At 51.6% G+C, this 24525-nt stretch overlaps 1 protein-coding gene across 1 annotated transcript in view; it reads left to right on the top strand.

Moving 5' to 3' along the window:
• The window catches only part of LOC8025016 (receptor-type tyrosine-protein phosphatase N2), a 542301-nt gene that overhangs the window by 10767 nt on the left and 507009 nt on the right, over positions 1 to 24525 (top strand). The window contains exons 3-5 of the mRNA XM_042294236.1: positions 8894 to 9138; positions 9341 to 9399; positions 23457 to 23689. Coding sequence (XP_042150170.1) covers positions 8894 to 9138; positions 9341 to 9399; positions 23457 to 23689 — 537 coding nt within the window. The remainder of the gene's footprint in view (positions 1 to 8893; positions 9139 to 9340; positions 9400 to 23456; positions 23690 to 24525) is intronic.

Here is a 24525-nt window from a genome sequence, read left to right as displayed (position 1 = left end):
GATTCACCTAGAACGAGGTGCTTTCTTCGACCAATTCAACTATGACCACTTTTCCTTTGACGAGTAGGTTGTGACGAGTGAACCTGAAAATATCTGAAAATCTTTCCTATGACAAGGAGGTCAGCGCGACCACTATCCCTACTACGGATTCACCTAGAACGAGGTGCTTTCTTCGACCAATTCAACTATGACCACTTTTCCTTTGACGAGTAGGTTGTGACGAGTGAACCTGAAAATATCTGAAAATCTTTCCTATGACAAGGAGGTCAGCGCGACCACTATCCCTACTACGGATTCACCTAGAACGAGGTGCTTTCTTCGACCAATTCAACTATGACCACTTTTCCTTTGACGAGTAGGTTGTGACGAGTGAACCTGAAAATATCTGAAAATCTTTCCTATGACAAGGAGGTCAGCGCGACCACTATCCCTACTACGGATTCACCTAGAACGAGGTGCTTTCTTCGACCAATTCAACTATGACCACTTTTCCTTTGACGAGTAGGTTTGTGACGAGTGAACCTGAAAATATCTGAAAATCTTTCCTATGACAAGGAGGTCAGCGCGACCACTATCCCTACTACGGATTCACCTAGAACGAGGTGCTTTCTTCGACCAATTCAACTATGACCACTTTTCCTTTGACGAGTAGGTTGTGACGAGTGAACCTGAAAATATCTGAAAATCTTTCCTATGACAAGGAGGTCAGCGCGACCACTATCCCTACTACGGATTCACCTAGAACGAGGTGCTTTCTTCGACCAATTCAACTATGACCACTTTTCCTTTGACGAGTAGGTTGTGACGAGTGAACCTGAAAATATCTGAAAATCTTTCCTATGACAAGGAGGTCAGCGCGACCACTATCCCTACTACGGATTCACCTAGAACGAGGTGCTTTCTTCGACCAATTCAACTATGACCACTTTTCCTTTGACGAGTAGGTTGTGACGAGTGAACCTGAAAATATCTGAAAATCTTTCCTATGACAAGGAGGTCAGCGCGACCACTATCCCTACTACGGATTCACCTAGAACGAGGTGCTTTCTTCGACCAATTCAACTATGACCACTTTTCCTTTGACGAGTAGGTTGTGACGAGTGAACCTGAAAATATCTGAAAATCTTTCCTATGACAAGGAGGTCAGCGCGACCACTATCCCTACTACGGATTCACCTAGAACGAGGTGCTTTCTTCGACCAATTCAACTATGACCACTTTTCCTTTGACGAGTAGGTTGTGACGAGTGAACCTGAAAATATCTGAAAATCTTTCCTATGACAAGGAGGTCAGCGCGACCACTATCCCTACTACGGATTCACCTAGAACGAGGTGCTTTCTTCGACCAATTCAACTATGACCGCTTTTCCTTTGACGAGTAGGTTGTGACGAGTGAACCTGAAAATATCTGAAAATCTTTCCTATGACAAGGAGGTCAGCGCGACCACTATCCCTACTACGGATTCACCTAGAACGAGGTGCTTTCTTCGACCAATTCAACTATGACCACTTTTCCTTTGACGAGTAGGTTGTGACGAGTGAACCTGAAAATATCTGAAAATCTTTCCTATGACAAGGAGGTCAGCGCGACCACTATCCCTACTACGGATTCACCTAGAACGAGGTGCTTTCTTCGACCAATTCAACTATGACCACTTTTCCTTTGACGAGTAGGTTGTGACGAGTGAACCTGAAAATATCTGAAAATCTTTCCTATGACAAGGAGGTCAGCGCGACCACTATCCCTACTACGGATTCACCTAGAACGAGGTGCTTTCTTCGACCAATTCAACTATGACCACTTTTCCTTTGACGAGTAGGTTGTGACGAGTGAACCTGAAAATATCTGAAAATCTTTCCTATGACAAGGAGGTCAGCGCGACCACTATCCCTACTACGGATTCACCTAGAACGAGGTGCTTTCTTCGACCAATTCAACTATGACCACTTTTCCTTTGACGAGTAGGTTGTGACGAGTGAACCTGAAAATATCTGAAAATCTTTCCTATGACAAGGAGGTCAGCGCGACCACTATCCCTACTACGGTTTCACCTAGAACGAGGTGCTTTCTTCGACCAATTCAACTATGACCACTTTTCCTTTGACGAGTAGGTTGTGACGAGTGAACCTGAAAATATCTGAAAATCTTTCCTATGACAAGGAGGTCAGCGCGACCACTATCCCTACTACGGATTCACCTAGAACGAGGTGCTTTCTTCGACCAATTCAACTATGACCACTTTTCCTTTGACGAGTAGGTTGTGACGAGTGAACCTGAAAATATCTGAAAATCTTTCCTATGACAAGGAGGTCAGCGCGACCACTATCCCTACTACGGATTCACCTAGAACGAGGTGCTTTCTTCGACCAATTCAACTATGACCACTTTTCCTTTGACGAGTAGGTTGTGACGAGTGAACCTGAAAATATCTGAAAATCTTTCCTATGACAAGGAGGTCAGCGCGACCACTATCCCTACTACGGATTCACCTAGAACGAGGTGCTTTCTTCGACCAATTCAACTATGACCACTTTTCCTTTGACGAGTAGGTTGTGACGAGTGAACCTGAAAATATCTGAAAATCTTTCCTATGACAAGGAGGTCAGCGCGACCACTATCCCTACTACGGATTCACCTAGAACGAGGTGCTTTCTTCGACCAATTCAACTATGACCACTTTTCCTTTGACGAGTAGGTTGTGACGAGTGAACCTGAAAATATCTGAAAATCTTTCCTATGACAAGGAGGTCAGTGCGACCACTATCCCTACTACGGATTCACCTAGAACGAGGTGCTTTCTTCGACCAATTCAACTATGACCACTTTTCCTTTGATGAGTAGGTTGTGACGAGTGAACCTGAAAACATTTGACAATCTTTCCTATGACGAGGAGGTCAATGCCACCATTATCTTTACTACGGGATCACCTAGAACAAGATGCTCTCTTTGACCAGTTCACCTTTGACCATTTTTCCTTTGACGAGTAAGCTGTGACGAGCGGACATGTTGTGACAAGTGAACCTGAATATATTTTACAATCTTTCCTATGACGAGGAGGTCAATACGACCATTATCCTTACTACGGGATCACCTAGAACAAGATGCCTTTTTGACCAGTTCACCTATGACCAGTTTCCCTTTGACGAGTAGGTTGTGACGAGCGGACCGGTTGTGACAAGTGAGCCTGAATATATTTGACAATATTTCCTATGACGAGGAGGTCAATGTGACCATTATCCTTACTACGGGATCACCAAAAACAAGATGCCCTTTTGGACCTGTTCACCTATGACCAGTTTTCCTTTGACGAGTAGGTTGTGACGAGCGGACCGGTTGTGACAAATGAGCCTGAATATATTTGACAATATTTCCTATGACGAGGAGGTCAATGCGACCATTATTCTCACTACAGGATCACCCAGAACAAGATGCATTTCGACCAGTTCACCTATGACCAGTTTTCCTTTGACGAGTAGGTTGTGACGAGCGGACCGGTTGTGACAAGTGAGCCTGAATATATTTGACAATATTTCCTATGATGAGGAGGTCAATGCGACCATTATCCTTACTACGGGATCACCCAGAGCAAGATGCCCTTTTGGACCTGTTCACCTATGACCAGTTTTCCTTTGACGAGTAGGTTGTGACGAGTGGACTTGTTGTGACGAGTGAACCTGAAAATATTTAAACATATTTCCTATGACGAGGTCAATCTGACCACACTATCCCTACTACGGTATCACTTAGAACGATATGCCTTCTTTGACCAGTTCACCTATGTCCAGTTTTCCTTTGACGAGTAGGTTGTGACGAGTGGACCTGTTTTAACGAGTGAACCTGAAAACATTTGACAATCTTTCCTATCACAAGAAGGTCAATGCGATTACTATCCCTACTAAGCAATCACCTAGAATGAGATGCTTTCTTTGACCAGTTCACCTATGACCAGTTTTCCTTTAACGAGAAGGCTGTGACGAGTGAACCTGTTTTGACGAGTGAACCTGAAAATATTTGAACGTATTTCCTATGACGAGGTCAATCTGACCACTATCCCTACTACGGGATCACTTAGAACGAGATGCCTTCTTTGACCAGTTCACCTATGTCCAGTTTTCCTTTGACGAGTGGGTTGTGACGAGTGAACCTGCATTAACGAGTGAACCTAAAACCATTTGACAATCTTTCCTATGACGAGAAGGTAAACGCGACTACTGTCCCTACTAAGGAATCACCTAGAACGAGATGCCTTCTTTGACCAGTTCACCTATGTCCAGTTTTCCTTTGACGAGTAGGTTGTGACGAGTGGACCTATTTTAACGAGTGAACCTGAAAACATTTGACAATCTTTCCTATGACAGGACGGTCAATGCGACTACTATCCCTACTAAGGAATCACCTAGAACGAGATGCCTTCTTTGACCAGTTCACCTATGGCCAGTTTTCCTTTGACCAGTAGGTTGTGATGAGTGGACCTGTTGTGACGAGTGAACCTGAAACTATTTGAAAATCTTTCCTATGACGAAAAGGTCAATGCGACCACTGTCCCTACTACGGGATCACCTTGAACGAGATGCCGTCTTTGACCAGTTTTCCTATGACGAGTTGGTTGTGGCGAGTGAACCTGTTCCCGGCAAAAAGTTTTGGCATTCTCAAAAAAAGAGAGAGAGAAAAGAAGAAAGGTGTTGTCAGCATTGAAGTTTTGCTAATGTTAGAAACAAATTCCACGGTATCAAGTCTTCAGGAGATAACAAAACCAAAAGCAGCAAGTCTATTTCCGACAGTAACAAAACAATGCGCTAGGCAAAGCACAGTCCGTCCGCGTAACAGCCGCCGAATAGCGGTCGGTGAGCCGAACGGGTCCGGAGCTCCGAAGTACCCGCAAGAAGGTGGACGGCGCTATATTCGCTAAAAAGGCATCGCCTCAGTTGCCTGAAATAGAACGGTCCTAGTGCCATCTGCCTCATTCAATTTTCGCCACCGAATTTGTTTTTCTTCTTCACATCTGCAACATTCACAATGTGAGATGAAAACATACTTTTCCCTTGAGGCTCGTCAAAGCACTAGGAGCTGGAGAAAATCAGTCATCTTCGTTAAGCTCGTACTTCAAACTCTTTTTGCTCACGTTCCATCCATCAAAAGCCTGAACTCGTCACCCAGGCGTCTCCTTCCGCATTATAAATTCCGTATGATATGGTGACCATTATCATGGTAATGAATAACAATAATAATAATAATAATAAATATTTATTTAATGTGTCCAAAAACAAGAACAGTGGTGATCACGTGGCTACGCACAATACAGAAATAATAACCAAGCGAACAAGCATGGCCGATCAAAGGTCGAGATAACAAAATTGACCAGTGGAAGAGATGCACACTATCTGGTTGCCGCGTGGTATCTTAACTTTTTATACGGAAAACTGAAATGTCACTGAAGATATCCAGGCTAGACAACGCGCTTCTATTGAACAAAGTCTGCAAACGAGACATTGGCAACACACTACAAATTGAATGAACGCAAAAATAGTAGAATGTCTAGTAACACGGCAAGGAACGTCAAACTCATGGCAAGGTTTTTTTTATGAACGAATGCGCGAACACAGCGTCCGAGCCTGCAAGTGGAGATGACGTCTTCCGAATGTCGACTGCTTAAGTGAACTTAGCAACGCTAAAGTCACCGGATCCTGAGAAATAGCGCGAAGCTCTCGGTATGGTCGCCGTTGTGGTCCATAGGAGGACCAGTTTCTTCCTGATCTCTCCATTTTCGGTCAGCCAATCCCAATTCCCAGTAACAGGTTGATTCTTGAATACGTTTTCTGTATATCGAGATCTTGCTATCTACAGGCTCCCCCCCCCCCCCCGCCCCCCCCCCCCCCCCCCCGGCTAGCCGTTTCAGGCTAACCATGATTTTATTCAGAAGTTATAAATGATCTTAAATTTTTCTTGGGAGTGTTGCGGCCGACGGAGCTTTCGGATACATGAAGTTGAATGGTGGCAGTTACAGAAAACGGGTGAATCGGGCTCCACTTTCCCAGTGAAATCAAAACTTTTGAATGATGTAACGGTTAGTTTTGGAACTTTGGTTTGTGGTTCAAATCGCTAGCGCTACATGTGGGCGGAGAGTGAGCGTTCTACGACGGTTTTACGGTAAAACGAACAAGCAAAAGAAAAAATAACACTTTGAATTTGTTTAAAGGACACGCTGCACGCCGGCGAAACAAGCACACATCTGTACACCGCCGCCATGTGCGGCGTCGGTGCTTGGTGGCATTAAAACTAATTTTTTTTTGTTTTTAAATATATAAGAATAACAATGTCATTGTAAGAGATGTGTGCGGATAGGCATGATTGATACGTGGATTGCATACACAGTGCCAAAAACGCTTATATTGACGAGGAACGTTTTCTGTACGATGACGCTCCATGGCAATCTTGGCGTGACTGTTTGAGAACGCCTTTCGAAGCTTCGAAGATTTAAAATGACCGAAATGGCGACTGCCATGGAAACAATACCCGAGCAGCCAAACGCCTTGCTATGTTTTGATTGTCTGTATGTTGGCATCTGTTTGTGTCCAGCTAGCAGGCAGGGAAGACAACGGTGCTACTTTCCTAGGATGCAGTGACTTCAGGCAACGCCAGCCAAAGTTGTACGCGCTGTTGGGGAGTTCGACGCAAAGAGCGAGAGCTGGTTACATGGGTAACCCTTAAGGGTCCCATAGAGGCTTGGTGGACGCTAGGGCCTGAGATCAAAATAAACTTGCCCCGAGCAGAGCGCAGCCAAGCGAGGGGTGAAGGCGCGTAGCGCGGTCTGTTCGGAAACATATCTTGGACACCAGACTAGTTTTACCGCGTTGCTAGGAGGCGGCATACAGGTGATGGCGCCGCTGTGTCTGGTTTTAGAGGCTGCGATTGCGTGTGCGTTCGTTGACATTCAGGGACCAAAGTCTTACAAGAAAAACATATTTCTTTTTTTTCTGGGGGCGGGAAGGGGGGGGGGGGGGAGGAGAAAAAGCATCCAGCGTTTTTTTTATTTTTTTTTAGGCCAGTGAAATTGTTTTAATTGCACACCGACAACATTATACACAAAATTTTAATACATATTCATAATGAACCGCGGCTGAGAACGCAATCTCTCCTCGTAGTGAGAGGACGTCTCGCAGCTTGATTTCGATCAGTTCCCCTTACAAACATGCGTTCCGTAGGTTCTTTTCCAAGTTAAGGTCGCATTTTACAACCTCGCTAATCAACACGTTTTTTTTCCCCGCGCGCACGAGACAAAACCGCGTTGTTAGCGCGGACACGCGCTAACAACGTCGCAGACGCTCACTTGGCACGCCAGTAAACCCAGATTTCCTCTTCCCTTTCCTTTCTCCATTTCGCCCAAGCCGTATATAGCTGCCCCCCCCCCCCCCCCCCCCCTTCCCGAAAACCATGTCCCGCGTGCGAACGCTCTCCCGGCGCTGCTAATTAATAAATCCGCGCCGGTGGATGTAGTCGTGTGCGGGGTCGAGGGGTACGCTGTGTTCGTCAAAGCGAGGATGCGCCCGAGTTCCGACCGATTCGGGGTCAAAGGCGGATTAAAGGCCAGCGCCACGCATTGTTAGTCGAGCGCTGTAATTAAGTTCGGTTGGAGCGGCATGGAAACAGAAGGAGGAGGAGGAGGCGATTTGGGAAGGGGTATGGAGGAAGGGTGAACGGTGGTAAGTTGGCGTGAAAATCTGCGATGCGGAAAGTTCGTTCCGGCGTTTGTGCGTGTCTGTGTGCACGCTGGATCCGTCGTCCCGGCAATGCTCGTATTTTTTTTTTTTTTTTTTTTTTATAACGGGGGAAGGCGGTGCGCGAAGGATTTCCGAAGTCGCGGTCCTAGATCCGCAGGCTTCTTCCCCAATCGGGACGCACTGTCTAATTGGGCTTTGAGCGCGTCGAGTGACGCGCTCGCTCGGTGGACTCAATTGAAAGGCTGCGTGAAGTGGTTCGGGTAGGGTTCGGAGTCGGGTGTAGTCTCCCAGCTGAGGGATCAAGGAATGCCGGGTAGCAGAGGTGCTTAAAACGCACTCGGTGCTCTATTTGATTTTAGCGCGAGTATGCGGCTTAACGTTGGGTCCTAAGGCTCGTGGGCGTAGCTTAGGTGAGGAGATACGACTGCACAAAGAGAAAGACGCCGTCCTAAAGGTTGTTGGTGGGAGGCGTGTCTTAAGAGATATGGTGCTGCTGTCCTATCAATGGCTCAAACATTACTTATGCTAAAAATTGCATGGTAATAAAAAAAAAGTAAGTGAAGAAAAAAACTGAGGCGTTCTGAAAAACCCGAGAAATAGTTAAGACACCTACCCGATATTGCTGCTTCTCTTGAGAGAGTTGAATTTAATGCACAGGGTCATGCGCAAAATAAATCGTACTATTGAAAAGTCCGTAATTACGTTCTGCTCCAAGCAACTGTTTCTATTGCAAACTGTAAGGTATTTAATTTTCCCGCCATATTGCAGTATTTTTAAACACTTAAAAAAAAGTTTATTTTATTTTTTTGCAAAGGGGTTGTTATTGCGGCGGACACAGCAAACGCACACGCCTCGATAGGCAAGTCGATTTTCTGATGTTTTCAAGCAGAACCCGCTTTATGACCGACTGGGATCAAGCGTGAAACACGAAGGAGCAAAAACCGCGTTTGTGCCGCGTCGCTGAGCGGCGCGACCATTGCTGACACCGTAATGTGGCTGCGCGACATTCGGCCACGTCGTATCGTCAGAGGCGGACACTATCGTACGCCGCCTGGCGGCGAGGGGCGACCCAATGTTTGCTCGGCAGCTCTCTCACGCATCAGCCTACTGGAGCCAATCGTGGCAGCGTGTTTTTCGTGACTGGTGCCTTTGTTTTTTCCTCCCCGTGCGACAGACGGCCTGTTCGGGCGGTGTGAGAGTGCGACCCAGCTGGAGAAAGACCTGTGGCGGCCCATGCTGGAGCTCGGTGACGCCAAGCTCCTCGAGTCCGAGCTGGAGCGCCTGTGGGCCCAGGGCTACCGCTGGCGACACGTGTACAGCCAGTGCGTGGTCCGATCGGCGCTCGCCTCCATTCGCCACAGGCGCCTCTACGACCCGGGTTTCTGCGCGCGCACGCTGCGCAGCACGCTGCCCATCGTCGTGAGTGGCAGCTTTCGTTCCATGTCGGTAGCTGCGAGTTTGGGTTCCCGACGTTTTAACACACCGGTCCGTTTTAATAAGGTCTGTGACGAAAGCTGAAAGTGCGGTATCCGATTCTCGAAACATTCAGTCTGCCGTGCCTCAGAAAAAAATGGTGTAATGAAATCTAAAGCTTTCCTAATCTTATATCTTTCTTTTTCAGTCTGACGAGATAGCCATGGAGCTGGATCACCTCAGTCCTGACGACATAGCATTTATCAAGTAAGGGAACAAATTTACACACACTACACCTTATTTGCGTGTGCGTGAAGGCTTTAACATATTTAAAAGTTATCAAAGTGTTTCACGATTTCTTTTTAATGTCTCATTTTCTTCACTTTTTTTAGCCCTACGGGAATAAGCACCGCTTGTGGTGAGACTTAAAGATTATATGAATAAGGATGAATTAAAACGTCGCGTGAAGGTCTAAAACAAAAATTCCTTCAAGGGTTATAAACGTGGTTCCGATTTTTTTTTGTTGACGTCCCATAATTTATTTTACGGGAATAAGCACCGGTTGTGGTGACTATACATTTTCTAAGGGGGAAACCTTAAAGTTTTCAGACCAGTAAGTAGTTTTTATCTTAGATGCACGGTCCAGACTGTTGTCAGATTACTTCAATGTGGAAGAAGAACAAAAAACAACTCAAAGAAGGACAGACGCCGAATCTTTTTTAAGATTAAGGTAATCCATTCACAACACGCTCGCATCAATTCGGTATTGTCAGATTGCTGTTGGAAAACGGCACGAATCGAGGCCGCTGCGTGGGAGCCATCCCTCAGTTTTTGAAGTGCATACACATTCCAACAAAGTGTACCAACTTTTTCGCCGCCGTTCATCATCTTGCTGGTCTCAGTACGTAGCCTAAAGGAGCTCATTTTTCAGATACGTTGGCTCTTTCGGGGCAAAAACAAACAAACAAAACCCCTCTCCTTACGGAGAGGTTAAGAAAAGCGGGGGCGTGTCGAATCACCGTTTATTTAATTATCGGTCCGCTGTCAATTATAAGGTGGCGGCAATGGCCGCTGCGAGCGTCGAAGCAAAGCGACGTAAACATTGCAAGCCGCGCCCTCTGTTGCTTAATCTCTCAGTATCGTATAGTGAGACTACCCATATGGGCACAAGAAAGCCTTTCAAAAACATGAGACTTTTTTTTAATAAAGATTTTTTAAAAATATTTATGGTATAATGGGACGCGTTTGAATGCAGGAGCCAAACGCCTGACGCCGGCGTTCCGCGTTCTAACCCGTTCGACGAGAGCAGTGGAAACAAAGGCAGCTAGCATTAGGTCTACCCACTAACCATTCCAACCACAGCTGGGCAATACGGTGTTCCTGCTAAATGTAGCGGAATAAAGCAATAATTATTAAATTATTCTTCTCTCCTCAAAACGCGTCTTAAATACCTTTTAGGCCAGCTCTAACTATCGTTCTCCAAATAATGCATTCCATGCATTAGAGGTCATTGGTGATAAAAGCAATATGTAGCGATCTTTCTTTAATTTTTATTTTACGGATAAGCATCCGCCAGAACGGTGCACAGACACGGAATCAGAAGGCGTGAGCGGAGAAACAGTCGCAGCACACAGAATAACAGATTCGGGGCAGAATTGAGGAGACAGCCGGGGACAGCAGAAGGTATAGTGGCAGTGTCGTTGGTCCCTTGTCGGGCGGAAAACCGACTCCTCGAGACGACGTCGGCGGTAAGGGGGAGGAGGGAGGATTCACGTCCCCGGAGCGTGCCTGAGCAAACGTTGTCCCTTTAATCTCGCGAATTCCTCGGAGCCGAATTAGATGCTTCCTCTGCTGGCCACCACTCTCCTTTCGGGGGGGGGGGGGGGGGGGGGGGGACCTCCTTGCTCGCTGGCTGGGTTGCTGCTTGCTTTTCACGCAGACGACGCGGCAACAGGAAACGAGCGGAGCGGGAGACGCTCGACATTTGAGACCTCCCCCGCACCAGGAAAGGCAATTTTCCCGGAGGATACCCAAGCCGACGGGTGTCTTTCCCTCATCCCCCGGCCCTCTATTGGATTCGTTCCGGCTTCGGTTAGGGCTTCGTTCCTGGCTGGGCTGGCTTCGACTTTGATTTCGCCTTCCGCCCTTGTTCCTCTTCGTGGTACTTTCTGTTGTCTGTCGCGGCCTTTTTGTGTCTTTTTTTAAATGAAAGATTGAAGTTTTGTTTTTTATTGGTTGGACTGCGGCTGGTTGTGGTGTTGGTTTGATTGGTTGGCTTACAGTTGGACTACGGTCATGCAGACTTTCCCTATTGTTTAAATGAAAGTAATACAGCCACAGCATGCATGGCGATATCAAATTCTAAAGTTTAGAGCCGCACAGCCCAGTGGGTGCATGTTCGTCGCTTTTAAAAATAAATAAAAGGAGAACTCTAACACTAAGAAACGAATAGCACCCGCTAAATGTCACGTATTGGAATGATCTTAAGTTAGTTTTTTTTTAATATGCTCTAAAGCATTTATAGCGTAGTGTGCTGTCCTACATAGTTGATTTTCTACTATCTTTTGTTGAAAACGTTATCAACTGAAGTGTTGTATTCGCCGTTGGCCAGGAAGTGTAGACACCTTCTACGCTTTTCGCCGGCATCACATGATCTTCGTAATTTATTATCCGGATCGGTTCGATTTTCTAAAGATGATTGAATAATATTTTTAGACAACCAACAAGAGCCGACTAGAGAAAGGCTACCATCGAAGCCGGTACTGCCTAGAAACACTTCACACTTAGCTGCCGCTTTTTGCCTCTTTCAGTTAAAAAGTATCTTTAAATATTGAACAGAAGCACAGTCCAGCCGTGCACACACACGACTTCAGCAAAAGGGCGAATGCACGTCCCAGTTGCAAAAGCACAACTTCACATACCCACATTCATTGCGATTTTCAGTCGTAGTGTTAGAGCACACACCCAAATCCACTATAAAGGAGGTGCATGCTAGCAGTTTTTTCCCCTTTTAATTTAACAATACTGTGGCTCTTTACTGTAAGTCATAAAAGGAGGGTTATAAAATACTTCTGGAAAAATAACGTGATTTTGTTATTAATGCGAATGCATTGACTGTCTTATGGAGTGAGCTGACGTCATCATTTTGAAGCGCGAAAACGGCTCCTGGTTTCCGCGATCCCAATAGGAGCGATTCGCCTTCGCTACCATTGGCTGGCGCCCGTCGATGGGGCTCCCATTGGCCGCTGCGCCATGTCCTCCGAGATCCCGAAGCGCGCGCGCGCTAGTACGCAGCAGACGACAAAGGGAGCGGACGAGCAGACGACAAAGGGGGCGGACGAGCGGCTTGCATGCTTTCGCATTCACAACTCATAAAAAATGCTTAGGTGTACCTCGAGCTTTTTTACGTTTGTTTGATACTTTTGATACACTTTTTTTTTTATCTTGCCGAGGTACGCGCAGTTATTCTTCACAACTGGGATATTTGTGAACCCTGAAATATTTTTAAAGTTCACTCATTAACTTATATATAATTGCTATGCATTTGTAAAGGTTTACAGGTGATACAAGGGCACGAATTTTAATATTTCCTCTCGAACAGTAGCCGGTCGGCACGATAGGGGTAAAGGGGATTTGAAAGATACCTTCATGTACGAGTAAATCTGTTCATTTGTCGTGCTGGGGGATGTAATGAAAACGTACGTATATAATGCTCCCTCAGACCGGCGATTGATGATATCTAATCCCTTGTATACGGGTAACATCTCCTTCTTTCGTCATTTCTAGTCCTATTACTTTTTTTTTCTAATTTTCAGCCTGTACAATTACATAACATAAGAATGAATAGCGCTAGTTTCTTTATTTATTCTTCTAAACAAACGAGAAAGTTCTAATATTTCCACCTGCCACTCACATTTTGATACGGGACTCAGATCATTCCGTTGCATTATGGATTTGCTTCTGAAAACATATTTGCAGTCAGCGTGGAATGCCATTTGTTAGCAGACTAATGGCTTTTAGAAGCCATGGACATAACATCAAAACTGATTGACTGGTGGTGAGTGTATAGCATTTCGCTAGTCAGTAAGTATCAATTCATGAAAATATTAGCGCGAAATAAAAAGGACAAGGGAGGAAAGGACCGGACAAGAACTGCGCTTGTCATGTCTTCCCTTGTCCGTTATCTTCCGAGCTAATATTTTTTTTAATGTTCAACCAACTAGACAACCGAGGTATTAAGTCTCAATTTGTCTGACCACACCGCCTTCTTCTTTTTATAGGAGTAATTTAATGAGAGTAACTGGCACGAAACTCGACAACATTTGACGTATGTTTGTAGTTATAGTAGATTGTAAGCGTCAAGAATGAGATGACAATTCTGAAGCGTGTAACAGTTTTATTTCAAGAGCATTAAATATAATATTGCTGTTAAAAACATTTGCAAACGGTATGGAGATTTTACCTTGAATTTAGCGATGAATCTGTCTGGGTGGAAATAACGTTTTCTGACTGAAACTTACTCATTGGTACATTTTACTTCCCGCCGAGCCAAATGCTGCCTATCGGACGCTAGGCGTTATTTCGAGAATAAAGCGTGAATTCCATTCGTCAGCTTGTATATTCATTTCGTATTTTTCATTAGTACGTAGCAAGGTTGAATTTAATTTTGTTGTTTGGAAATGTATTGGTAGTGCAAACCAGGCAAAAATAGCAACCTTGCAGAGACGTTTCTTTCGTATTATTTATGATCGCTACATTGGCCAGAGTGTTTATTATGTGTATAACATGATTTTACGACGATGTGGTTGTACTACACTAAGCTCGAGAAGACTTGAGCGCGATCTAATGTTTTTGAATAAATGTGTTCATGATCGCATTGATTGTTCACCCCTCACACCAGCGAGGGCTTTTGAGGGTAAATTCCACTTTCTCAGCTCAAACAATCAACCTTTCCAGTCCCTTGAACCGCATCCAACATTTTTATAACACGTTCAGTACAACCAGCATCGACATTTTCAACTCAAGTGTTAAAGCCTTTAGGCGGTCAATCGCTGATATTTAACTGTTTCCTATTTCTTGTTCTCCCATAATATATATTATATTGGAAGTGCTGTAGATTTCTTGTGTGTGCTTATTTGACTATGTGCATCAGTACTTAGGCTACCCGCCGTTCATGAGCACGAAAAATAAACAAATGAATGAAGTGAATGAATAACGAGACTAGGTCTTGATACCATCAATCGCAATCAGTCACTTCGATCTAAACATAACAGCTTTAGTTGGGCGTAATTGCTTTTATTAAAGCTCGTTTTTGCCAATTTCTAAGAGAGTTAAGACACATAAGTGTGAACACACGAAGCTTCGTCGACAAGTTAGGAAATCAAGTCCTCAAAATTATCCAACAGGGCACACCGTCAGCAATAACTCCCTACCTCGAAGTTTCCAAGCAAACAATCTGGTATAAGCACACGCGAACATATGAGCTAATGTCATGAAATATCTGTAAATAGTAAAAACTACCGAGGCATTGAAACGTTCCTAAATAACTGAAAATTCTTAAACGTCATTACGTTTATTCCCAAGCTATGACTCTTTTTACAGAAGTCTAGTGGCTTGATTGAGTGGTTGTCACAATTTTGCTAAACTCTTTCCACATTTAAAATTACCCGTTAACATTGCAAGGACCGTTTGTTGCATTGTTTTTGGTTTATCTGCAGCTTTTCGAACTGTAGTCCGTCGAACGCAGTTGATCAAAGCTTCGCGTCGTCACCATGCGGGACGTCACGCGCCAACGCCGAGCTCGGGTGTTTGTTCTTTATCCCACGACTGAGACGGACGGACCTTTACGGAAATTCGAACCGACGAGGGCTCTGCAAGTTTATCTTCGGGTCCGGGACAGTTGTTTCCGCCACAAATTCATATTCAACTCTTCGGGAGAGCGCCTTAGAGCGCGCGACACTAGAGCGCCGACGTTAGAGCGCGCGACACGAGGGCGCTGCGACAGTTGCGCGCTTGACACTAGAGCGCACGTCACGAGAGCGCTTGATCAGTTGAGCGCACGACACGAGAGCGCATAACCAGTTGAGCGCGCGACACGAGAGCGCACAACCAGTTGAGCGTGCGACACGAGAGCGCACAACCCGTTGAGCGCGCGACACGAGAGCGCCGACGTTAGAGCGCGCGACACGAGGGCGCTGCGACAGTAGCGCGCTTGACATTAGAGCGCACATCACGAGAGCGCATGACCAGTTGAGCGCACGACACGAGAGCGCACGACCAGTTGAGCGCGCGACACGAGAGCGCACAACCAGTTGAACGCGCGACACGAGAGCGCACAACCAGTTGAGCGCGCGACACGAGAGCGCACAACCAGTTGAGCGTGCGACACGAGAGCGCACAACCAGATGAGCGCGCGACACTAGAGCGCCGACGTTAGAGCGCGCGACACGAGGGCGCTGCGACAGTAGCGCGCTTGACATTAGAGCGCACGTCACGAGAGCGCATGACCAGTTGAGCGCACGACACGAGAGAGCACGACCAGTTGAGCGCGCGACACGAGAGCGCACGACCAGTTGAGCGCGCGACACGAGAGCGCACAACCAGTTGAGCGCGCGACACGAGAGCGCGCAACCAGTTGAGCGCGCGACACGAGAGCGCGCAACCAGTTGAGCGCGCGACACGAGAGCGCACAACCAGTTGAGCGCGCGACACGAGAGCGCACAACCAGTTGAGCGCGCGACACGAGAGCGCACAACCAGTTGAGCGCGCGACAGTAGAGCGCCGATGTTAGAGCGCGCGACACGACGGCGCTGCGACAGTAGCGCGCTTGACATTAGAGCGCACGTCACGAGAGCGCATGACCAGTTGAGCGGACGGCACGAGAGCGCAGAACCAGTTGAGCACGTGACACGAGAGCGCACGACCAGTTGAGCGCGCGACACGAGAGCGCACAACCAGTTGGGCGCGCGACACGCACGAGAGCGCACAACCAGTTGAGCGCGCGACACGAGTTGTTGAGCGCGCGACACGAGAGCGCACAACCAGTTGGGCGCGCGACACGCACGAGAGCGCACAACCAGTTGAGCGCGCGACACGAGAGCGCACAACCAGTTGAGCGCGCGACACGAGAGCGCACAACCAGTTGAGCGCGCGACACGAGAGCGCACAACCAGTTGAGCGCGCGACACGAGAGCGCACAACCAGTTGAGCGCGCGACACGAGAGCGCACAACCAGTTGAGCGCGCGATACGAGAGCGCACAACCAGTTGAGCGCGCGACACGAGAGCGCACAACCAGTTGAGCGCGCGACACGAGAGCGCACAACCAGTTGAGCGCGCGACACGAGAGCGCACAACCAGTTGAGCGCGCGACACGAGAGCGCACAACCAGTTGAGCGCGCGACACGAGAGCGCACGACCAGTTGAGCGCGCGACACGAGAGCGCACGACCAGTTGAGCGCGCGACACGAGAGCGCACAACCAGTTGAGCGCGCTATACGAGAGCGCACAACCAGTTGAGCGCGCGACACGAGAGCGCACAACCAGTTGAGCGCGCGACACGAGAGCGCACAAACAGTTGAGCGCGCGACACGAGAGCGCACAACCCGTTGAGCGCGCGACACGAGAGCGCACAACCAGTTGAGCGCGCGACACGAGAGCGCACAACCAGTTGAGCGCGCGACACGAGAGCGCCGACGTTAGAGCGCGCGACAGGAGGGCGCTGCGACAGTAGCGCGCTTGACATTAGAGCGCACATCACGAGAGCGCATGGCCAGTTGAGCGCACGACACGAGAGCGCACGACCAGTTGAGCGCGCGACACGAGAGCGCACAACCAGTTGAGCGCGCGACACGAGAGCGCACGACCAGTTGAGCGCGCGACACGAGAGCGCACAACCAGTTGAGCGCGCGACACTATAGCGCCGACGTTAGAGCGCGCGACACGAGGGCGCTGCGACAGTAGCGCGCTTGACATTAGAGCGCACGTCACGAGAGCGCATGACCAGTTGAGCGCACGACACGAGAGCGCACGACCAGTTGAGCGCGCGACACGAGAGCGCACAACCAGTTGAGCGCGCGACACTATAGCGCCGACGTTAGAGCGCGCGACACGAGGGCGCTGCGACAGTAGCGCGCTTGACATTAGAGCGCACGTCACGAGAGCGCATGACCAGTTGAGCGCACGACACGAGAGAGCACGACCAGTTGAGCGCGCGACACGAGAGCGCACAACCAGTTGAGCGCTCGAGACGAGAGCGCACAACCAGTTGAGCGCGCGACACGAGAGCGCACAACCAGTTGAGCGCGCGACACGAGAGCGCACAACCAGTTGAGCGCGCGACACGAGAGCGCACAACCAGTTGAGCGCGCGACACGAGAGCGCACAACCAGTTGAGCGCGCGACACGAGAGCGCACAACCAGTTGAGCGCGCGACGCGAGAGCGCACCCCAGTTGAGCGAACACCGCAAAATGAGTGATGTACCCGCGGCTCCACAGACAAAACAAAATTGTGCGACTCATCGGATTGAAGCATTGGTGATTTTTGATTGATTAGTAAAAAATAAAAATAAAACGGGTGTGACTCAAAAATTTCTAACCAATTGTTTACTGAGATCGGAGATAAAAGAAGGCAGGGGAGTGGGCTGGGGTATATAGTACCGGGAAAGTTTGCAGTTGAGGGGAGCAGAGAGTCTAAGATTTGTTCACAGTGCTGCAATGCGCCTCTCGGATATACTATAAATAGTTTACTTTTTGCTATATTTGGTCTATTCTTGACAGACATTTTGGCTCCGATCTATTTGGTGGCTATTTAGACGTCCCTTGCATAAGTTTCAATGGTATTCTGACGTCCATGTCCGTATAAAGAAGAAAGCTCACCGCTAAAAATGTATCAGTAAAACACTCGTCGAAGGAAAGCTCAGCGCAATTTTATCGGATGCAGATCTTTGCAGTCTTCTGACGGAAACAGGAAAACCTCTGCAAATCTGTGATATACAAACTCAAAGAACTAATGAAGCTAGGTCAGCTGCATTGTTCTTTTTCTGCGAAAATGCACGCTACAGATATGTGTTTTTTTTTCTGCTCTCAGCTTTTTGTAACACTTCTTGGTTTGTCACACGCAAAAATTTCGTCGACTCATTTTGCAGTGTCGTTGCTGAATTCCGCAGCATAAATCTCTGCCAATTTTACATAAAACACGCGATTCCTGAACAAGTGGTCGGTCTGGTCGGGCCACTCGCGCTGGACTGGCTGTGCGCTCTGGTGACGGGCGCTCCCCTCCGCTAAGCCCCTCCGCTACCCGGAACTCTACAGCGAAAGCCATCGGCATGCAGGCGCAGAGGCGGTTTCTTCGTAGCGGAGTTGGAAACACGGTCTGCTAAAACTCCCTAATGTCGCTGCGCACTAGAGTCGCGCGCGCTAACGTCGCAGCGCTCTTGAGTCGCGCGCGCTAACGTCGCCGCGCTCTAACGTCGCGGCGCTCTAGTGGAGCGCGATCTAACGTCGCGGCGCTCTAGTGGCGCGCGCTCTAACGTCGTGGCGCTCTAGTGGCACGCGCTCTAACGTCGCGGCGCTCTAGTGGAGCGCGATCTAACGTCGCGGCGCTCTAGTGGCGCGCGATCTAACGTCGCGGCGCTCTAGTGGCACGCGCTCTAACGTCGCGGCGCTCTAGTGGAGCGCGATCTAACGTCGCGGCGCTCTAGTGGAGCGCGATCTAACGTCGCGGCGCTCTAGTGGCGCGCGCTCTAACGTCGTGGCGCTCTAGTGGCACGCGCTCTAACGTCGCGGCGCTCTAGTGGAGCGCGATCTAACGTCGCGGCGCTCTAGTGGCGCGCGATCTAACGTCGCGGCGCTCTAGTGGCACGCGCTCTAACGTCGCGGCGCTCTAGTGGAGCGCGATCTAACGTCGCGGCGCTCTAGTGGAGCGCGATCTAACGTCGCGGCGCTCTAGTGGCACGCGCTCTAACGTCGCGGCGCTCTAGTGGAGCGCGATCTAACGTCGCGGCGCTCTAGTGGCGCGCGATCTAACGTCGCGGCGCTCTAGTGGCGCGCGATCTAACGTCGCGGCGCTCTAGTGGCGCGCGACCTAACGTCGCGGCGCTCTAGTGGCTCGCGCTCTAACGTCGCGGCGCTCTAGTGGCGCGCGCTCTAACGTCGCGGCGCTCCAGTGGCGCGCGCTCTAACGTCGCGGCGCTCTACTGTCGTGCGCTCTAACGTCGTGGCGCTCTAGTGGCGCGCGCTCTAACGTCGCGGCGCTCTAGTGGCGCGCGCTCTAACGTCGCGGCGCTCTAGTGGCGCGATCTAACGTCGCGGCGCTCTAGTGGCGCGCGATCTAACGTCGCGGCGCTCTAGTGGAGCGCGATCTAACGTCGCGGCGCTCTAGTGGCGCGATCTAACGTCGCGGCGCTCTAGTGGCACGCGCTCTAACGTCGCGGCGCTCTAGTGGAGCGCGATCTAACGTCGCGGCGCTCTAGTGGCGCGCGATCTAACGTCGCGGCGCTCTAGTGGCGCGCGCTCTAACGTCGCGGCGCTCTAGTGGAGCGCGATCTAACGTCGCGGCGCTCTAGTGGAGCGCGATCTAACGTCGCGGCGCTCTAGTGGCGCGATCTAACGTCGCGGCGCTCTAGTGGCACGCGCTCTAACGTCGCGGCGCTCTAGTGGAGCGCGATCTAACGTCGCGGCGCTCTAGTGGAGCGCGATCTAACGTCGCGGCGCTCTAGTGGCGCGATCTAACGTCGCGGCGCTCTAGTGGCACGCGCTCTAACGTCGCGGCGCTCTAGTGGAGCGCGATCTAACGTCGCGGCGCTCTAGTGGCGCGCGCTCTAACGTCGTGGCGCTCTAGTGGCGCGCGCTCTAACGTCGCGGCGCTCTAGTGGCGCGCGCTCTAACGTCGCGGCGCTCTAGTGGCGCGATCTAACGTCGCGGCGCTCTAGTGGCGCGCGATCTAACGTCGCGGCGCTCTAGTGGAGCGCGCTCTAACGTCGCGGCGCTCTAGTGGAGCGCGATCTAACGTCGCGGCGCTCTAGTGGCGCGCGCTCTAACGTCGCGGCGCTCTAGTGGAGCGCGATCTAACGTCGCGGCGCTCTAGTGGCGCGCGCTCTAACGTCGCGGCGCTCTAGTGGCACGCGCTCTAACGTCGCGGCGCTCTAGTGGCGCGCGATCTAACGTCGCGGCGCTCTAGTGGCGCGCGCTCTAACGTCGCGGCGCTCTAGTGGAGCGCGATCTAACGTCGCGGCGCTCTAGTGGCGCGCGATCTAACGTCGCGGCGCTCTAGTGGCACGCGCTCTAACGTCGCGGCGCTCTAGTGGAGCGCGATCTAACGTCGCGGCGCTCTAGTGGAGCGCGATCTAACGTCGCGGCGCTCTAGTGGCGCGATCTAACGTCGCGGCGCTCTAGTGGCACGCGCTCTAACGTCGCGGCGCTCTAGTGGAGCGCGATCTAACGTCGCGGCGCTCTAGTGGCGCGCGCTCTAACGTCGTGGCGCTCTAGTGGCGCGCGCTCTAACGTCGCGGCGCTCTAGTGGCGCGCGCTCTAACGTCGCGGCGCTCTAGTGGCGCGATCTAACGTCGCGGCGCTCTAGTGGCGCGCGATCTAACGTCGCGGCGCTCTAGTGGAGCGCGCTCTAACGTCGCGGCGCTCTAGTGGCGCGATCTAACGTCGCGGCGCTCTAGTGGCACGCGCTCTAACGTCGCGGCGCTCTAGTGGAGCGCGATCTAACGTCGCGGCGCTCTAGTGGCGCGCGATCTAACGTCGCGGCGCTCTAGTGGCGCGCGATCTAACGTCGCGGCGCTCTAGTGGCTCGCGCTCTAACGTCGCGGCGCTCTAGTGGCGCGCGCTCTAACGTCGCGGCGCTCCAGTGGCGCGCGCTCTAACGTCGCGGCGCTCTAGTGGCGCGCGCTCTAACGTCGCGGCGCTCTAGTGGCGCGCGCTCTAACGTCGCGGCGCTCCAGTGGCGCGCGCTCTAACGTCGCGGCGCTCCAGTGGCGCGCGATCTAACGTCGCGGCGCTCTAGTGGCGCGCGATCTAACGTCGCGGCGCTCTAGTGGCGCGCGCTCTAACGTCGCGGCGCTCTAGTGGCGCGATCTAACGTCGCGGCGCTCTAGTGGCACGCGCTCTAACGTCGCGGCGCTCTAGTGGAGCGCGATCTAACGTCGCGGCGCTCTAGTGGCGCGCGATCTAACGTCGCGGCGCTCTAGTGGCGCGCGATCTAACGTCGCGGCGCTCTAGTGGCTCGCGCTCTAACGTCGCGGCGCTCTAGTGGCGCGCGCTCTAACGTCGCGGCGCTCCAGTGGCGCGCGCTCTAACGTCGCGGCGCTCTACTGTCGTGCGCTCTAACGTCGTGGCGCTCTAGTGGCGCGCGCTCTAACGTCGCGGCGCTCTAGTGGCGCGCGCTCTAACGTCGCGGCGCTCTAGTGGCGCGATCTAACGTCGCGGCGCTCTAGTGGCGCGCGATCTAACGTCGCGGCGCTCTAGTGGCGCGCGCTCTAACGTCACGGCGCTCTAGTGGCACGCGCTCTAACGTCGCGGCGCTCTAGTGGCGCGCGCTCTAACGTCGCGGCGCTCCAGTGGCGCGCGCTCTAACGTCGCGGCGCTCCAGTGGCGCGCGCTCTAACGTCGCGGCGCTCTAGTGGCGCGCGCTCTAACGTCGCGGCGCTCTAGTGGCGCGCGCTCTAACGTCGCGGCGCTCTAGTGGCACGCGCTCTAACGTCGCGGCGCTCTAGTGGCGCGCGCTCTAACGTCGCGGCGCTCTAGTGGCGCGCGCTCTAACGTCGCGGCGCTCTAGTGGCGCGCGCTCTAACGTCGCGGCGCTCTAGTGGCGCGCGCTCTAACGTCGCGGCGCTCTAGTGGCGCGCGCTCTGACGTCGCGGCGCTCTAGTGGTGCGCGCTCTAACGTCGCGGCGCTCTAGTGGCGCGCTCTAACGTCGCGGCGCTCTAGTGGCACGCGCTCTAACGTCGCGGCGCTCTAGTGGCGCGCGCTCTAACGTCGCGGTGCTCTAGTGGCGCGCGCTCTAACGTCGCGGCGCTCTAGTGGCGCGCGCTCTAACGTCGCGGCGCTCCAGTGGCGCGCGCTCTAACGTCGCGGCGCTCTACTGTCGTGCGCTCTAACGTCGTGGCGCTCTAGTGGCGCGCGCTCTAACGTCGCGGCGCTCTAGTGGCGCGCGCTCTAACGTCGCGGCGCTCTAGTAGCACGCGCTCTAACGTCGCGGCGCTCTAGTGGCGCGCGCTCAACGTCGCGGCGCTCTAGTGGCGCGCGCTCTAACGTCGCGGCGCTCTAGTGGCGCGCGCTCTAACGTCGCGGCGCTCTAGTGGCGCGCGCTCAACGTCGCGGCGCTCTAGTGGCGCGCGCTCTAACGTCGCGGCGCTCTAGTGGCGCGCGCTCAACGTCGCGGCGCTCTAGTGGCGCGCGCTCTAACGTCGCGGCGCTCTAGTGGCGCGCGCTCTAACGTCGCGGCGCTCTAGTGGCGCGCGCTCTAACGTCGCGGGGCTCTAGTAGCGCGCGCTCTAACGTCGCGGCGCTCTAGTGGCGCGCTCTAACGTCGCGGCGCTCTAGTGGCGCGCGCTCTAACGTCGCGGCGCTCTACTGTCGGCGCTCTTGTGTCGTGCGCTCTAGTGGCGCGCGCTCTAACGTCGCGGCGCTCTAGTAGCACGCGCTCTAACGTCGCGGCGCTCTAGTGGCGCGCGCTCTAACGTCGCGGCGCTCTACTGTCGGCGCTCTTGTGTCGTGCGCTCTAGTGGCGCGCGCTCTAACGTCGCGGCGCTCTACTGTCGGCGCTCTTGTGTCGTGCGCTCTAGTGGCGCGCGCTCTAACGTCGCGGCGCTCTAGTAGCACGCGCTCTAACGTCGCGGCGCTCTAGTGGCGCGCGCTCTAACGTCGCGGCGCTCTAGTGGCGCGCGCTCTAACGTCGCGGCGCTCTAGTGGCGCGCGCTCTAATGTCGCGGCGCTCTAGTGGCGCGCGCTCTAACGTCGCGGCGCTCTAGTGGCGCGCGCTCTAACGTCGCGGGGCTCTAGTAGCGCGCGCTCTAACGTCGCGGCGCTCTAGTGGCGCGCTCTAACGTCGCGGCGCTCTAGTGGCGCGCGCTCTAACGTCGCGGCGCTCTACTGTCGGCGCTCTTGTGTCGTGCGCTCTAGTGTCGTGCGCTCTAGTGTTGTACAGCCCAACTCTTCCGCTACTTATTTCGAAAGAACCTGCGCCATCGAACAAAGAAAGCAAGTTCAAACTCGTTCAAGATGAGACTCTTGGGACGCGTGAAACTCACGGCGTGGAACGGTTCTCGAGCACAGTGCACGTCAAACTAACGCGTGGCCTTACCACCTTTGCTCCCCAGGTTTACGCCGAACATGGCCCTGAGAGAAGGCGTGCCTCCCACGTTTGCGGACGAGGTCTTCTTTCCTCCTCTGGAGATTCCGGCCGCTCAAAGCTCCCAGCTCTCCTCTGGCGAGGTTGTGGGCGAACGTGACGACACTGCTGATACCGAGGCCGCCGCTGCATCCCTGTCCGCCCTCAAGGAAGCGCTCAAGGCGAGAGCCGCCAAGAGGCGCTATCAGGTCAGTGGGGGATGTATACTTAGTCCATTGGCGTACGCGGTACGGTACAGAAACAACGCAGTAAGCGAAATGGCCAAACTCGCGTTGACTCGTGGCGTGTGCCTGGAAGACCACTTGGAGTGCTGAATGTGTATACTCGGATTTTCGATGGTAAATGTCGTAAAACTATGATAAAAAAAAGAATTACAGACGTTTACGCTTTTTTGTAATGCGAAATTAGAGCGCAGCTCTTGAGGTATCTTGATTTTGTGATGTGGTGTTGTAGTGAATTCGAGAGATAAAATATATATATATATATATATATATATATATATGTTTATATATTTCTGCCTCAAATTCTCTACCACGGTATATCATAAAATCAACATACCTGAAGAGCTGCGCTCTAATTTCGCGTTACAGAGAAGCGTACTCAATAATATGGTTATATGTTCTTACAAAAATGAAATGAGAAGATTCGGCTCAGGCTCGTGTTCCATTGTTTGAAGGATTGGCCTCAACCATACGTTGACGCAGCCATTCAGTTCAATCTGTCCTAACTGGTGGCCTTCTGTAGGTGACGCCGAATATTCAGCACTAAGGCTTTGTTATGCAGAAGGCTTTGATAAATAGGAATTTACCTACTTTTGGCTCACGTAAGATAAACTGCAGCAAAGACTGACTACAGTCGCCAGCGGATAACTTTGCTTGGTCCTTCCGCACTGCGTTGGCGTTTGTGCAGCCGTAACGCCATTAAAAGCGAGGAAATTCACTTTATTTACTTCTGTGTAAAGTTTTGGGGCAACGTGTGCATATAAGTTGGTATAAAGAGCATTCCAGTGATATATAAGGTGTTTGAAGCAACGAGGC

Source organism: Ixodes scapularis, unplaced genomic scaffold (assembly GCF_016920785.2).
Source record: "Ixodes scapularis isolate PalLabHiFi unplaced genomic scaffold, ASM1692078v2 PGA_scaffold5__190_contigs__length_132052651, whole genome shotgun sequence".
Classification (NCBI taxonomy): Eukaryota; Metazoa; Arthropoda; class Arachnida; order Ixodida; family Ixodidae; genus Ixodes; species Ixodes scapularis.
This window is presented reverse-complemented; position numbering and strand designations above follow the sequence as displayed.